This window comes from Rhipicephalus microplus, chromosome 4 (genome assembly GCF_043290135.1).
Source record: "Rhipicephalus microplus isolate Deutch F79 chromosome 4, USDA_Rmic, whole genome shotgun sequence".
Taxonomy (NCBI): Eukaryota; Metazoa; Arthropoda; class Arachnida; order Ixodida; family Ixodidae; genus Rhipicephalus; species Rhipicephalus microplus.
The window spans coordinates 197,564,699-197,581,331 of record NC_134703.1 but is presented as its reverse complement, the minus strand read 5'-3'; the positions used below and the strand labels follow the sequence as shown (position 1 = coordinate 197,581,331).

The 16,633-nt window shown below is 47.6% G+C and overlaps 1 protein-coding gene across 5 annotated transcripts in view; it reads right to left on the bottom strand.

Moving 5' to 3' along the window:
* CenG1A (Centaurin gamma 1A) overlaps positions 1-16,633 on the bottom strand; it is a 339,755-nt gene that overhangs the window by 134,095 nt on the left and 189,027 nt on the right. Inside the window, exon 1 of one of the 5 annotated variants that reach the window (XM_037423692.2) lies at positions 3,990-4,339. The exons of 2 other annotated variants lie outside the window; for them this stretch is intronic. In XM_037423692.2, the coding sequence (XP_037279589.1) occupies positions 3,990-4,212 (223 nt within the window). In that variant the 5' untranslated portion in view covers positions 4,213-4,339. Of the gene's footprint in view, positions 1-3,989; positions 4,340-16,633 lie in introns of those variants that run through there. 2 more of the 5 variants (XM_037423689.2, XM_037423693.2) reach the window with 2 other exon arrangements.

The window sequence follows — 16,633 nt, the reverse complement described above, 5'->3', positions numbered from 1 at the left end:
GGAACGACACGGGAACGCACCCGTGGAGGATGGGGGGGATCTCGCACGCCTCCCTCCACGGAGTCAAGCTCCGCTGCGCTCATAGAGGACCACTAAAGTTGAACACGGATATTCTCCTATTAGTACATTATGCTTGCACACTATACCGAAAGCACCACTCCAGCGGCCAAAAGATGCTCGGTAAGTGAAAAAAAAAAAAAGAGCAATAATGCTCGGTGGTGCGGTCACCATGAAGTTACCGAGACGACGTCTTCATAAAATCTGAATTAAAAGCGGTTACCACCAAAAATTAAAAAAACAAGCAATAACCATGATCATTTCTCCTCATGAATGACTTGTTTTTATAACGGTTTAATTTGCAAGCATCAACGTTGTGATATATGATTGAGTAATTACAATCAGAATGTCATTAATGAGAACAGCACGCACACACAGCAACAACGTTACGCCATGCTTTCTTTCTTTCTTAGTTATTATTCGATAATGTATACATACAGCACCGGCGTGGCTTCGGGGTGGACAAGGCTACACGACAGGTACGATTCACGAGTGGATAGAGGAATATTCATAGCTTCACCTCATGGATATGCAGCCGGTGCCAGTGAGAAGCTAGGCTTTATAAAGAACACCTTTTGTGCCTATACTTTCATGTCATACAAATTTATTATGTGCACGAGGTAACATAGCGCAGGACTTCCATTCAAGCATATTAAAAGAGGAAAAGAATAAGCCGTGCCTATTTGACACAAGGTCACGTCAACATGTTCTGTTACACAAGACCCAAGACAGAGTGCTAAGCTTACTAATATCGCCTCAATGAACCTCAACGGATCCCCGTGCTAGCAAATAGGTAGTAAAGAGCTCATAATAATAGCTTATAAAGATTCGTTTAACACGTTCGTTAGTAAGTGCATGGCAATATTTGTACCGGTTCGCAACGGGTATACATTAACCATTACAGCTTTTAAATGTCGGCTAACATAGACTTAGTAACAAGGCAGCGAGTTATTAATAGGCCGAGAAAGCTAGCAACAGCTGCTGTTATTATTTGTTCACTGTTACAAGCTTTTTCCTATGTTTTTTTAGGAGTACAGAGCCTGATCGAAACGGGAAAGGGAGTGCGGTTGCAATCCGATTACGAAAATGAACAGCATCAATATGGATGATCACAAACATGGACCACAGAAACACCTAAAGCCGAGTGACGTGGTTAGCGCATAGTGCGCACAATGCGTAGCATCAAAGTGAACAAACATATCGAATTAGCGAGTCTCGATACAAATACTGCATAAATAAAATAATCAGTGTGTGCGTCGAATGCAATATTAAACTCCTCGACCCGAGGTTGACAAATGGGTCGCTGCCGTAGCACCAACACTTTCACTATAGGGGCGGCTCAGTTTCACTAAATAATTTATTGATATGTGGGGTTTAACGGCCCAAAACCGGAAATTTCGGCTCCGGAAATTTCGACCACCTGGGGTTCTTTCTTTCACGTGCACCCAAATGCGAGCACACGAACCTACAACGTTCCCGCCTCCATCGGAAATGCAGCCGCCGTAGCCTAGGTCTGATCCCGCGACCTGCAGGTCAGCAGCCGAGTGCCTTAGCCACTAGACCCCCGCGGCGGGGCAATTTCAGTAAATAGCACGCACGTTTCATGAGGGGCAACGCCCGGGTGCATTGTTGTATGCGTAAGCACGAGATTCGTATCTGTGAATTGCGCAGTCAGCCTGAGCGGTCACTTCAGTTAGTTGTTCTCTCCACACAAACGGTATACGAGACGAAACGAAACTAGCGGCCATTACAGCGCAATGCTCTCGTTCCTTTCCCGCGCTATTTATTAGGACACTCGCCTACAGACACCACTCGCTATGACGAAACAGATCGCGGTTCCTATAGTAGAGGGAACTTTAGTATAAACGCAAGTATGGCGGTTCAACCATTCTGCTTCGCGCCTTCGAGTTTGTGGTTCTACATAAAACACTGCGCTTGAAGTGCAGCGATGCGCAACGAGCACCCACGAAACACATTGCGCGGACTTGGGAGTGTGATAATCGAACATTTGCAAAACACTAACAATAGAAAAAGAGTCGCAAGTAAACCAAACTAACGTTTGAAGACATCACAAATGTTAGCTAAATCAATCAATTACGCGTAACGCCGTCCCCGAACCACCGCAGCAAGACGGTTGAAGAGACCGTGACGTGTTTGCGTTAGTGGAGCGGATCGTTCGTCTTGAGTTCAGGAGATGTTCAGCAGTGTTCAATTCGGATACGCCGTGTCTGCAGTGCCTGAGCCCACAGCGTCTCACGTAATGGGTAAAGTGGTACCCGCACACACGTACGTTGCTCAGTCTTGGAATTCTTCCTCTTTTCGAGCGCATGAGCTCTGCCTTTCGGACTGTTTCGGACGATGGCAGGGGTTTGAGATCACTTTCGGCAAACAGTATACGTCCCCGCGTCTGCTCCTTTTTTTATCCAGCTTACTCCTCGAGCGGCAGTCAAATATCGCCCTAAAAATCACCATTGCGACGTACGGCATTTACGAGATATGAAAGAGCCGCACAGCTTGACTGAACCCCGTATTCTAGAACGTCCCTTCACTCAACGCTTCACCTTCACTAGAGAAAGCCGACGGGAGCGCCATCTCCAAGAACGGCAAGTCACTGCATATCAAGAATAATCTGCTGAGATTCTTGAGTAGCGCAGCGTCATGTTCAGCCGAGCAGTGGCGCATTGCTCAACTCTGTCGACTGAAGCGTGAAAGTCGAGTCGAGAAACGTTTGTGAATTTAGTGTCGTCTGCTGCTCGGTGACGGCGGCGCATACGCCGAGATCAAATCCCAGAGTAGAACGGTGTAACGTGTTAGCAAGCTGCACGGCTTCGTAGTGTACGCCTGCAGTCTTGTGCACACCAAACAACCGAAACACGTAACACTTACTAGAGTGCGATTTCTGCAGAGAAACGACATGTTCGGCGTTCGTGAAAGCGAGTCGCCCCCAAAGTGGCGGTTATCACACAATCACGTCCCCACCGTAGGATGCAGGCTAATCGCCGCCACCTGCTGCCCATGCACGAGATGCCTTTGGGCGCAATATGGATGAATGCACACACGGCCCACGGACACGCTCAACCGCCGCGCACCGTCAAAGGTGACGCACGTGCGTCGTTCATTAGTATTCTCGGCGACACTCGGCCAAAGCGCTGCAGCCAAGGTTAGGGGAACTCTCGTCAGCCGATCAGTAACGAGCGCTGACTACGTGTCACAAAGGGGTGCTCGCCCGCTGCAGATCTTATCACGAATAAACCATTTAGTCGGCGTTGCACACGTGATCGTGTCGAGGTATTCTGACGCAGTGGCAATATGCCGTTTTAAGCCCAGCGCACGGGATTGGTGAGCAGTAGTTTAGTAATCGAAAGCGGCAAAAACTCGTCCCCGCGAGACCATTAAACTTCCTGATAAGCACAGCAGACGAGACACGCAGGGACCATGCCTCTGCCGACAATTTTCAAGGATGTACTTTCGCAGTATACTTATTTCCGCAATGATTTATTACACCAAAAGTGACCAATTTAAGTTATGCGGCATTCGTTACGAGCAAGGATCTCGAACAGATTGGCCCGTTATCCGCGGCGGCGCGAAATATGAGCAGCAGCGCAACACGTGAAAGTGGCAGGACACATTGTTTGACAATAGACAGGTGCGAACAGTTACTACGTCAACTACGTCCTTTCACTTCCATTAAGCGCACTTACGTTCACCGCAGGACGTCCAGCGTTGCACGGACAGAGGACAGGCAGATAACCCTTGCGGTTATCTTCATTAAGACGAAATAATCAACCCTCGAATTGGTGTTTTAGCATTTCTTGGCCACCCATACCGTCTCAATTCTTGGTCACCGTATAAGTTAGTGAAAAACAAACCAAAGAAAGCTAACGACGAAGCAACCGTCACACTGAATGGCTCAAAAATGAATCCACTCTCACCGGGCGAGAGCGCTCTCCTCTTGGAGAGCCTCGAGGTGACGGCGGCGGCCGACACTGCCGAACCGGCGGCCTTCTTGATCCTCTTCGAGACTCGGAAGGAGCGCCGGGCGAACGCCAGCGTCAGCATGGGCATGCTCACGGGCTGGCGTCGCACGCCGCTCTTGGACGACGGTGACCGGGCCTTGCTCGACGGCAGCCACTCGGTCAGGGAGGGGAACTTCATCCTGAACAGCAATCCTCGGTTATCCACGGCCAAGAAGTTGCGCTCGTTCTTATCCACAAATGCAGATGTAACGTTCACAACGAACAAGCTCCGAGCGTCGTCCGCACCCCACTCGACGTACACTTTGCTTCAAGGTCCTAAGACACGTTCCAACGGCCCGATCCTGCGGCGCCGATTTGCCACTGCAAGATGTCACAGTACATCCACGATTGAAGCTTCGCACCTAGAAGGGATCGGCGCCGTAAATGAATTAGCGAGAGAAGCTGCTGGCAGAAAACTTTCTAGTCGTCCAGTTGACATATCCAGAGACGGGACTCAGAATATACGGCATGCAGAGACATTCTCCTTCGCACATGCGGACACATTTTGCAGCTGCCACGTCCAAATCATCGACGCTGTCATCGCCAGGTGGAGGCATCGAATCATGCGGAGACTAGCGACCGGCGTCTCGAAGCCTCTTCAGCGGCGGAAGTATGGAACTGGCGTGCTCCACGTCCTGCTCGCTACCACAACGAGAAGGCGACACTGGAAAGAAGCTGGGCGGGTTCAAAGTCTGCTCCAGCATCAGCGTTTGACAGCAACCAAGACCGCACGTAAAACGGTGAACGTATATTCAGGTTTGGGATGCATTTTGAGCGTCACCAATGCAAGTGGTGTCGACGAGAAGTCTGCTTCCAAGCTGATCGACTCCGCACCAGCAAGGACGTCTAGCGTGGTTCACTCGGGAGTCGAGACAATCACTAAGGTAGACACTGGGTTAGAACACCGATTTACGCCGCCGTCCCTCCTCACCGCGTCTGAGCGACGAACAGGTGCGCACACAGCGGGTCACTCGAAAAGTGATCAGAGGCTACTTCCACGATCCGTACACGTCCTGGATACGAGCGCGGTTGAGGCTCGCTCGGCGCCACCGAAGTGTGAAGGAGGTCACCTGGAGGCGTCCGACACGGGCAGTCAGCATCCGACAGCATAACCCAGGGGGGCCATCACCGACGCATTCCACTCGAAGAGAATCGAACCCATAGTGCCGCTGCTCGACGGTGTCGTTGTCTCCAACGTCCGAGGTGGTGCGTTCGCGGCGTGCACCTTGCAACGGCGCGCGACGAATGAATGAACGAGCGCCGGCCGGAGACAACACGCGCCGAGAAAGGAGGCGCGGTGCCACCACCACCACGTCGGGAGAGCGCATAAAAGAGGGTCACGTGATGCGTCACTCTCCCCTGCACACGCCGCCTGGGAGACGTAGCACGGCAGAGGGGGGACGGAGAGGGAGAGAATGACACCACGCGATCAACGAATGCAAGCCGCGCAAGTTGAACACATGTCGCTGCGCAGGAAAGCAAGTGGAGAGCGGAGGGTGAAGGAAAAAGCAGAAAATAATTAGAAAAACTCCAGAGTGGCAAAACAAAAAAAGGAAGAAACGACAGGGAACAGACCTGAGCGCTAGGCACACCCGAAACACGCAAGGCGATAAAGTGCAAAGAGAGAGATACGGAAGGGACGGAACACCTGTCGCCCGCGAAGCGATCGTAGGTGAAACAACTAAAGAAAACTAAGTGGGCGGGAGTGCAGACGGGGTTCGAAACCGAGCCTAGAGCGCGCCCCACAACTGTCGCCAATTGTGACGCAAATTCCTGCAGATTGTTCCACCGAACAGAGCGTGGAGATGAGGGGCCCCTGCTTGAACACGTCCACACGGGTCCCCATTGCGAGCGAGCGAATTCTGCCGTCCGCTTATTCATTTATTCTTTTCTCGGCGCACCGGCAACCCATCCCCTACCAGCTCCTTTTCGTTGCGCCTCGCAGCGCGATAGTGGCGAAGAAAGAATCGTTACAGCGTGCACACATTGTGACATACCAAGACACTTGAAACGCATCGAGGAAAACCACTCGAGCGGACGGATCAGCGACTGCTTGGCACGTTCGTTCTAAAACCTCATTTGGCATTCTGCACACTGTATCGTTTGCCATACTTATTCCCCTAAGGCACGTCACCACCTATAGTTAGAATAAAAGAAAATTGCCGCCACCGCTCCACTCAGCAGCACATGTAGGGTGATTATGAAGGGCTATTCAGTTATCAGACAGCTGTACAACTATCGGTGCTGAAAGGGCGTTCATGGTTAGCCAACTACCGTACTATTAGAAAATTTCTTTCTGCTGGCTTTCAGATAATGTGCGAGAACCGAAGAAAGAGGAGGCTGTTTCCTGCAGGTAAGAAAACCCAAAAGTTCATAGTGTTTAACGCACCGAAAATCCACGGCATGACTGTGAGGGACGCAAAACTATGTAGAACGCTGAAAAACGTATTTGAATACTACTGCGTCAATTCAATTCCGTGCGCTGCGTGAGAGATACTCGTGAAAAAGCGCGCACTCGTAGCCAGAAACGAGGCCACCTGCGGCTGCCCGCATCATTTGTCGTTGCCCAGCTGCGACCTCCACAGCACGATTCGGTACTTAGGGACGCATCGCCAGAGATCTAGCAACCGCTACAAGATTGTAGCGTTTAATAAATGCAACAGTGATAAATATTGTCACAATGCCATTACTGCCTTGTGTCGCCAGACGTAGAATTGTGGACATCATCGCATTAGAAAGTGAATGCTAGAACAAAACAAAAAAAAGGCACCCTATAAACTTCTTTTCATTTCGCTCGTTAACTTTCTTCCCATGACCTGAGACGCATTTCAACCTTGTTTCATTGTTCCCCCCGAGTCTGAATGTGTCTATTAGAAAGAGCGCAGCTCAGTAAATATATGCGTGCACTTGCGAGGTTTACAATTTTGCAAACCTGTGGCTACAAGCGCAGAAAAAAATAAATAACGAGCAACGTCAACGAGAACCCTTCCCCCCATTGTAGCTGAGCTAAATGTCCCTACTAGCTTTGTACGCATACTCTTTAACGTTACCGTGTTAGCGAAATAACGGATTGCGTTTAGCGTGTTACGTTCAGCAAATTTTTAGCTTCCGTACATCGCGTCACCGAATGGGCGTTCACTAGCAAATATCCACTGTGCGGAAACTCCAGCCGCCGGGTTAAAATCAGCTGAAGTGCGAGCGATCAGCTTCTTTCAGGTGGATTACCAAAGCTCGAACGATCTAGAATACCGAAGCCGTATAACCGTGTGATGCTCGACCTCGACAGGCTAAATCGGTGGCGCCGGTGCCAAAGTGAACCCCGAGTTATCATGCAAGGGAGACTGCAGATGAACGAGGCCAGCACACAATCGTTTTCGCAGAAATAGCGCGCGTTCTACTTCTGGTGCAGATGCCCTGCAGCGGCCTAATCGTGCGTGAGTGGCCTTTCTACGTCACGTTTCACTTCAAGAACGAAAACAAACGCGTCTACGACTGTGGTTGCACGTATAGTACCATAAGATGTCGACACCATCGTCCGGTAACGCGGTATTCCTACACCTCTTAGTGTATTCCGGGAAACGGTGCACGCTAAAAACCTCTTATGATTATGCCACAGTGGCGATTGAATCTTATCTACATCAAATATAGTTTCAATAAGGCCATCATCACCATTTAGTGGTTGCCGCAAACGTGAAGGTATACGGTATACGTACGTATACACTCCGATCGGGACCTATAGGGCGCCCTTTGAAAGCAGCGCCACTTGTGGTGCGGCAGGCGCGCAACGTTGAGAATCGTATAACAGACAACAGCTCCTCGTTGCTTTGACAATATGGTGGCAAAAACGCCCGTGGCCGGCGCGTTGGTTCTTAGCAGGATTTTAAGATATCGTAGGGAGACATTCTTCTACAATGTCACTGTGAATAAAAGGGAAAGCCTGCACGAAAGCGGCGACGTTTCCCACGTTAGCGAACGCCTAGCTGCCCGTCATCAGTGCTGACGGCAAATCCGTGCGTCAAGTGTGTGCAATACAGAGCGCTTGCTTCGTAACTGTCGTGGTAAGCTGTCATTTCTTCACACTTGGAATGTTATTGGTGGGTGCACATTACCCGCGTACTATCGAGAACAATATGAACTCGAACACGCGAGCGCGAGGCTAAATGACTCAAAACCGAGATAACGGGATACGTGGATGGCGCTGCCGAAACCGGATGGGAAAGGATGTGCGGTGTTCCATTGTCAGTTCGCAGTCCCGCTTCGCTGTCGATGATCGCATGCAATCTCTCACTAGCGATGAGAACACGAAGAAAAATGCACGAAAAACAAAGTGAAAAATACGAGTACAAAAATGCGCAGCCAACACCATCTACATATACTAGAGGCATGACATCACGGCACCCTACGTCGCAGCCGGTATCTTAGCAGATATACATAGCCTGATAGGTGATTGGGCGTGGCTGTGCGCATTATGCGAGTTCACATCACCGCTAGCACCCGCGAACCACTATAAGCTGCCAGTTTGCAGCAATGATAGCGAGCCGGAAGTGTCAACAGATGCCACAAGCGCGTCACCCTTTCCACTTCACTTCCGAGAACGGACCCCGCGAATCAGCCGAGGTGGGAGGCCATTCACCGCGCGCTCGCGCGTTCGAACTCATATTGCTCACGATAGTACTTGCAAAATACTCAGAGCATTTAGAAATACAGATGGCTCCGTGTTCATGCGCTTTGGCCGGGCGGCGTGCTCGTTCGTTCCTGCCACGGCGATGTTTAGCCACCGAGTCTCACGAATTGTTTCGCTTGGAATCGTAGCGGCATCATCCTCGCTCACCATGATCAGAGTCCTTAGCTCACGCAGCTACGCTACAAGCTTGAGTCGCGGACCCGTTTCGTCTTTTGCTTCGTCTTGTATAGAGTGGCGATCACTTCGGCCACTGTGACGTCTCTCTCATCCACTAGAACCTCTTGCGTTGTTTATGATATTTTCCGAAACGCACATCCGTCGCTACAGCATTGACAAAGATTCGTTTTTCACCATGTAGCTCTGCTACTCTTCGTCCGTCATTTATTCCTAACATGCAGATTATTTACCGATCAAAGAAAAAGAACTCTGGATGAACTGCACCAAAGAATGCGATTCAACTTATCACTTCCGTTTTTTTTTTTTTTGAGCTACAACCCTAGGTTTTAGCGAATGGAGCATTTGCGATTACGTATGAGAATAATTACGCGAGACGATAAAACATCAATGCCAAGGTTATCTAAAGCTTATTTTTCAACAACATTAGTGTTTCATTTCGTGAATTAACCTAGTTACTTGTTTCGAAAACGATCTATTGCTAAGCATTTTGAGATTATGAAAAAAACTCCTACCTATAACGAGGCACCTCGACTTTCATGGCCGATCCCCCACGGTGGGGCGCCAGTTTAATAGGGGTGAACCAACACATCAAAGCTTTAGTTTCATCCTACCGCATTCGCATAGCGCTGCTGGGTGGTGTTGCGGACCGGGGTCTCACCGACGAGTCCCAGCTCACGTGGGTTGCCGAGACGTCAGGGTTACTTTGGACCCTGACTTCAGTGGTAGCATGGAGCAACTTCAGGTGGAGCTAACTATGCTAACAAGTTGAGGAAACGAAAAACAAACAAGTTCACTCGCACTATTTACAACTATTACTGTATAGAAGGTTAGAGTTCCGCAAACCACGAGCGCGGTGAATGAACCGTTAAACCATGGTTCAGAGCGACGTCCAGCACTTTGCAACGTCGTTTTAAGCTCTGTCGGGCGCCTCCTTCTTGATTCAAATACTAATCACACAAATGACGCCACACAACATGACATCAACCAATAACACTCGCCCATCAAGTAATCATTGCACCTCCCGACGCAATGCCCCTACGGTCAGTTTCACTGAAGAGAGAGGAAGTGGGGTCCTTCACGGAACAAGTTGGCGAATGAGGGCTTCCTGCCGTCTTTTCCTAGAAGGGCAGCAAAGAAGTAGAGACTTTAATCGCTTAGCCACGACCTGCGAGGTCGGTCTGCTTCGCCGTCTCGCCGAACAAGCCAGCAGGAGGAAATGCCCGTAGGGATATTGGCTCCCGGACCGCCGACGTTACCACATTCTTATCCCTTTGTTGCTTCCCGCCGCTTGGCGCTCTTTCCGAGAGAAGAGCACTTGTCTTTCAGGACGTGGGAACGCACTCCGGCTATGCTTCTCATGGCCAGCATGGCGCCCACGGACGAGAGTCACAATAGCGGGCTAGAAGTGTTTACAGTATAGTGTACGGTACTTAACTCAGTTCACCCTTAACTGATGGTCCTATGAACCTAGCAAAGCTCTAATTGACCTCGCATTGCATTCCCCTAACTGCGATGGGTTCACGGCGACATAATAATTAACAAGTTCCTTTAAATCGTTACACCAGCATCGAGATAAAACCACAATGCCTTGCATACGTCTCTTTTCCCATTAGCTCTATGGCCGCAAGAACATCACGCAAGATCATTGCACCTGCAGATGTGGTGTATGAAAACACTTCAAGCATGCAGCGACAGAACCAGAGACGGCAGAGGGAGCGGGAAACAAACACGTTTTACGTCTGACAACCGTGATCCACTTACTTAGCTACCCAATAAACGAGTCGAAAACTGTAAAACCTCGTTCCCGCAGGACACAACCTTTTGGTGCAATCTACTACGCAGCAGTTCATGATTCCGATAAACTTTTATTCCGATAAGCATTTGATTCCGATAAGCGTTTGGTTGTGTTCGGGCAGACGCCACCAGGTGGCCGCACGAATCGAAAACGCATTGCTGCCAATGAAAAGGGGCGATTTACAAAATATTTATATATGTGGTTGCAAAGGTTGGAGAATGAAGGCACATAAGAGTAATGGCTCCACGCGGTACACTTACCTCGCTGATGCATGCGTACTATATATATACCGGCTGCGGCATCAACGTGGTGTCGTATACATGCTGGATGTGCTATTATGGCCATCGTCAGTAGGCGCCATGCTGTCGCTGAGAAACGTAGCCGGGCAGCGCTCCTACGCGCGGAACCCCAGTTTCTCGGATCCAGCGGCGGAGAGCGACAAAGGGATTAGAAGATGGGCCGAGAGCCAATGTCCCTACAAGAAATTCCTCCGGGCTAGCTTGTTTAGCGAGACGGCGTAGCAGACCGACCGCACAGATCGTGTCTCCGCGATTCAAGTGTCTACTCCTTGGCTGCCCTTCCTGTAAAGGGCAGAAGAAGCATCCCAACCACCAAATTGTTCCGGGAGAGATCCCCATTTCCCCTCTTCTCGGAATATTGAGTTGAGAGGGGTAATAACTATTCGGCGGACCGTGCTTTACTGACTCATGCCCTGTGGGTGGTGTTTTGTGTGTGTGTTGCTGTTCCACTCAGGGAGGAGGAGCCCGACAGGGCTTAAAACGACGCCACAGAGTGCTGGACGTCGCTCTGAGCCATGTAACCGTTGAACCACGACGCTCGTGGTTTGTGAAACTCTCAAGCTATCTGTGCTGTAAATAAGTGTTAATAGTGCCATAAACCTGTTTGTTTTTCGTATCCCCATCTTGTCAGCGTTCGTTTCATCAACCCGAAGTTGCACCTCGCTACCACAAGAGACCGGGTAGACCCCGGTCCGCAACAACTGGTGATCAGCGCTGGGATTCGGAGCAGCAACTGGTGAACAGCGCCGAGAGCCGCAACAGAGCGCTCGACACAGCGACATTTACGGTATCTTGGAATACGAACGCAGCGACTGGTAATCGACAGAAACAAAAAACACTGCAACCAACGAATAGCTGCAATCACTGCAGACGTTGTTGGGCGATTTCACTTAGCGATGGTTTTTTAACGTTTTGACAGGCTCTTTCGAAACAGCTCAGGACTGAGGACCGCTTCGGCATGTCTGCCGCACGCTCGTGCAAACATCCTGTACACTAATGTGGCAGTTAATGTCTCTAGGAATCGAATATCAGCTGTTCTTACCGCAGCTGCATAATTCCCAGACTTTCACAGCAGGGCTGATGTGCCCGAGCTTTGCTGGCTGGCATCATGCTGATGCTGATGACCTCTGATGGATGGCGCTTACCCACAAAGGGGGATGGGCCAAGAACCGGGCGGCAGGATATTTAAATGAAACTAAACTAAAAATGAAGCCAATCTGAAAAAGTAGCGTAAAATAATACTACCAAAAAAACAAAAATGTGTGCTGAGCAAGCGGTCAAACCATCTTTTGTTTTTGAAAGACATTACTATGAATTATAAACTAAAGATCTGAAAAGGTAGTGGTTCACTAGCATGGTAATCTTTTAGTTGCGTTGATGTAGTCAAACACAGCGGAGCATACATCCCTGTGGCAGTAACCAAATGAAGCACCGCCAAGTGATAAAATTACTGGTAAATTTACTTGTATTCCTAGCTTTTGTAATGCGGCTACTAAAAATCTTTTTCTCTGATAAGAATAACGATGACAGAATAAAAAGAAATGTTCAATTGTTTCAATTTCGTTGCACCAAATGCATAGCGGTGACGCCTTGAGCTGAGCTTTATTAAGGTAATAATTTAGTTGTGGAACTGCACAGCGCAATCTGGTATAAGTGACCTCTAACTGGCGAGATAAACACCACTGTTTATTCCAGCAATAGCTCAAATGCTCGAAATCTTTGAAGTTATCCAAATTACCTTTTCCCCATTGCAGGCAAGCATTTCGGAACCTTTGCGCGGTTACGTAAGCCGTATCTGGCAAAACTGGAATGGTGGGCCCACCCAGGGATACTGCTGCTAAAGAGTCCGCCATTTCGTTCAAATATAATCCGCGGTGGCCTGGTACCCATAGCAAATGCAGTTTTTTTACGTTTTTCGGTACTAAATGCCGAAACGTATTCATCAGCTCCGAATTTACTGCCGCAGAAAGTGCATTACAGACTGATAACGAATCTGTAATGATCACTGCTAATGATTCGCTTGAGGGTAATTTGCGTAGGGCAAGAACAATGGCCAATAATTCTGCCATGAATACCGGGGTATAATCTGGGAGTCGAATCGAAAAGGACCAGTCCAAAGAAGGAGAGAAGATGCCAACCCCAGCCTTTTCTTTTGACACAGATGCATCAGTCGCTATGATATTGCTTATCTCTAGGTGGGCTAGATAATCTGCTAACTGGTCATTTAAATACCTATATGCCAATTGTTTCGCGTTATGAGGAAATATATCATCGAATTGTATGCTAAGCATTGACTTTAGATTGTGTATTGGACGAATATGTCTAATTTTTACATTCAGTTGCTTTAGTAGCGCTTGTGCAAATACTATTTGCGGGGTGTGTAGTCGCGACCAATGGGTTTCGAAAAATAAAGTCGGTTCTTGAATGAAAGCGTAAAATGAGAGTCTTTGGTGTGAACTGTATATCTTTAAGAATGCTTGCACAGTAAGAATTTTAAACCTATTTAGCAGAGAAGGTAGGCGAGCTTCCATATACAACACGTTGTTTGCAACAAACATTGGTAGACCCAGACACAAACGCAACGCTTCTCTTTCCAGCAGTATTAGGGGTCTCACTTTATAGGCTGCGCTGCCAGAAAATAATACGCATCCGAATTCCATGATGGGCCGCACATAAAGTTTATATATCATTATTAGCACATCTCTTCTTAAACCCGCTTTACGGTTTGCAAGCTTCCGTAGCCACCCCATGGCCCGTGTTGCCTTGGAGTACACTTCATCAATGTGACTTCTCCAATTTATTGTGTCACTATATTTGATGCCCAAATATTTAAGGGAATTCACCTGCGGAATGAGCTCATTACTGTACATTAACGAGATGTTGATAGGCTGCAGAAAAGAGAATGCAAGGAGCACACTTTTCTTTACGTTCAGGGTCATATGAATATTTTTAAGCCATTTTTCTATCATATTGAGATAATTTTGTAGACTCTGGTATAATGATTGAAGGTCGGTATTACTTGCGAAGAAAGCAATATCGTCCGCGTACACATATAACTGAATATCCTTAGCTGATGGAACGGAGCTTAAGAAAATGTTAAATAAAACTGGCGACAGGACAGCCCCCTGTGGTACGCCACGTGTCTGTTTATATCTATTCGATGAGTACCCATCTTTAAAGCAGTAATATTCTCTCCCTCTTAAAAACTCCGACACCCACGCAGTGATGTAGTTGGGAAAGTGGTGATATTCCATCTGTTTTAATAGAATTGAATGCTCAACCCTATCGTACGCTTTAGCCAAATCTAAAGTAACTAAAGCACAGTATTGGCGCCGACGCCGAGCCAGTTGTATTCGGCTCTCTAAATCAACATGCGCACACCATATTGAGCAACCGGATCTAAAACCAATTTGACTGGGGTTTAATATTGCGTTATTATTAATATATTTCATTATCCGGGCATTCAAAACTCTTTCAATTAGCTTAACCAGATTTGACGTGATTGATATCGGCCTTACATTGTCCAAGGCGAATCCTTTTTCCTGCTTTTTAAGAAGTGGAATCACTTTAGACAGCTTCCATTCCGCAGTATCCAAGCTTTTGTCAAAGAAAAATTCACCAGATTAAGTACTTCAGTTGGACAAATCTCGAATATTACTTTTATCATTGAATTTGTTATCCCATCTGGTCCAGGTGCCGAAGGAGATAAGTGCCTTATTATCTCTGCCCGCTCATCTAAAGTAACCTCCTCGAAATCCTCGCCTGCCATTGGGTTCACAATGTGCAGTGGTAGAATTGACATAAATCTATCTTGGAGCCCTTTCGCAATATTTTCTACTAAATCAGAGAGCTCACGGGGGGAAAGAACAGAAGAGTCAGTATTTTCAGCGGGTGGTAACATCTTTTGAGATCTTAAAAATCTGAAGAGCGCTTTTTTGTTTTTAGCCCTAGAAAGATACTCATGTCATTTCATATTATAACCATCTTTTGCTGTACTTACTGTGCGTTTGAAGTCTGCTGCTGCGAATTTATAATCACACCAATTTTTTGGACATTGGTTGACCAGCAGTTGTTTCCATGCAGCTTTCCGTTTTCTATAGCTTCTCGTGCACTCTTCAGTCCACCATGGACTAAAAGAACCTCTTGTGGCCGAGTCTAATTTAAACGTTGCGTCTTTTACTGATCTTTTTAACACTGCACATAGACTCATAGCCCTAATGTCACCTTGTATGTCGTTGCGGTGATCAAAAGTAGCCCTCAAGTCTTTTTCTAATTTTCTATAGTTGAGGAATGAGCGGGCCTTTTCGGCGACATGTATTCTTGGAAAGTTCAGTACAAAACTAATAGGCAAGTGGTCACTGTTAGTAGCACAGTCTAAAGTTTGCCACGAAGATATATTTAGAGATGAGCTTGAAAATGTCAAGTCAATTACAGATTTAGAGAGACCTCGGACAAAAGTAGCAGATTGCGAATTTAAACAAGATAAATTCTTGTCAATAGCCCATTCCCACAATCGTTTTCCGCTTAAATCTGTTTTAAAACCCCAGGCCACATGATGTGAATTGAAGTCTCCAGTGATTAATATATCCTTTCTGCAGGCAGAGAACATATCGTCTAGACTTCGTGTGTCTTGCACCCCGGCTGGGAAATACGCATTTACAAACGACAAGGGAGAAGCGTCTGGTAATGTTATGTCTACTATCAAAATTTCACAATCTGGAGTCACACAACGATAAGAGATCGTAGCTTTGTGACTAAACTTAGTTGCTATCAAGACAGCAAGCCCACCACCTCTGCTAGGTCGGTCCAATCGAAATAGCCGATAATTTTTTAGGTGAAACTTCTGGCTGGTTGAAAGCCAGGTTTCTTGCAGTGATATAATATCCGGGGAAAGTTGTGAAGAAAGGTATGATAGGTCTGTGGCTGCGGAAAATATAGATCTGCAATTCCACTGTAATATGGTTAGTGAACCTATTTTGACGACAGAACCGTCGCAGAAACTGCTTGGTCCAAAATGTCCTTTCGCAAAAAGTCTTTCTTAGACATGTTCTCAAAGAATTCTTTTTTGGATAGATACTTTTTAGATTTCGAATTATGCGAAGAGTTTTTTGATTGGGGAGATCGGGTTCGCTTCAGAGCCTTATGAGAGTCCATATCCATATCTGCACATGCTTCCGAATCATCCGTAAGATCACCGTCTTCCGTTGTTTTGGAAGTCCCTGCCTCAGGAGAAACCGCTCGCTGACGTGTTGTCGCACTTTCTATTTCCGTACGCTGCGATACCAATGATGTCTGAGGAGCCCAATCGTTCGTAGATGCTACACCTAGAATTTGCGATAGTTGATTGGAAACCAATTGTGCCAAACTTTCAAAAAGGTTGTTTGCGAGGCGTTCCATTGCCTTTTCCATAGCCTTTTCTACGGCCTCTGCGATAGATGTTGCGAGAGATGCATCCGTGGCGGTGGTATTACGTGCTGCAACACTGGCATATCCTTTGGATCTCTCCTGCATTTCTGCAACGGCTTCTCTCCGAGAGCACCTCTTGCGTTCTACAATATCCAATACGGCAAGCTCCCTTTCTTTTGCTGCACAGTCTGCGGAGTCT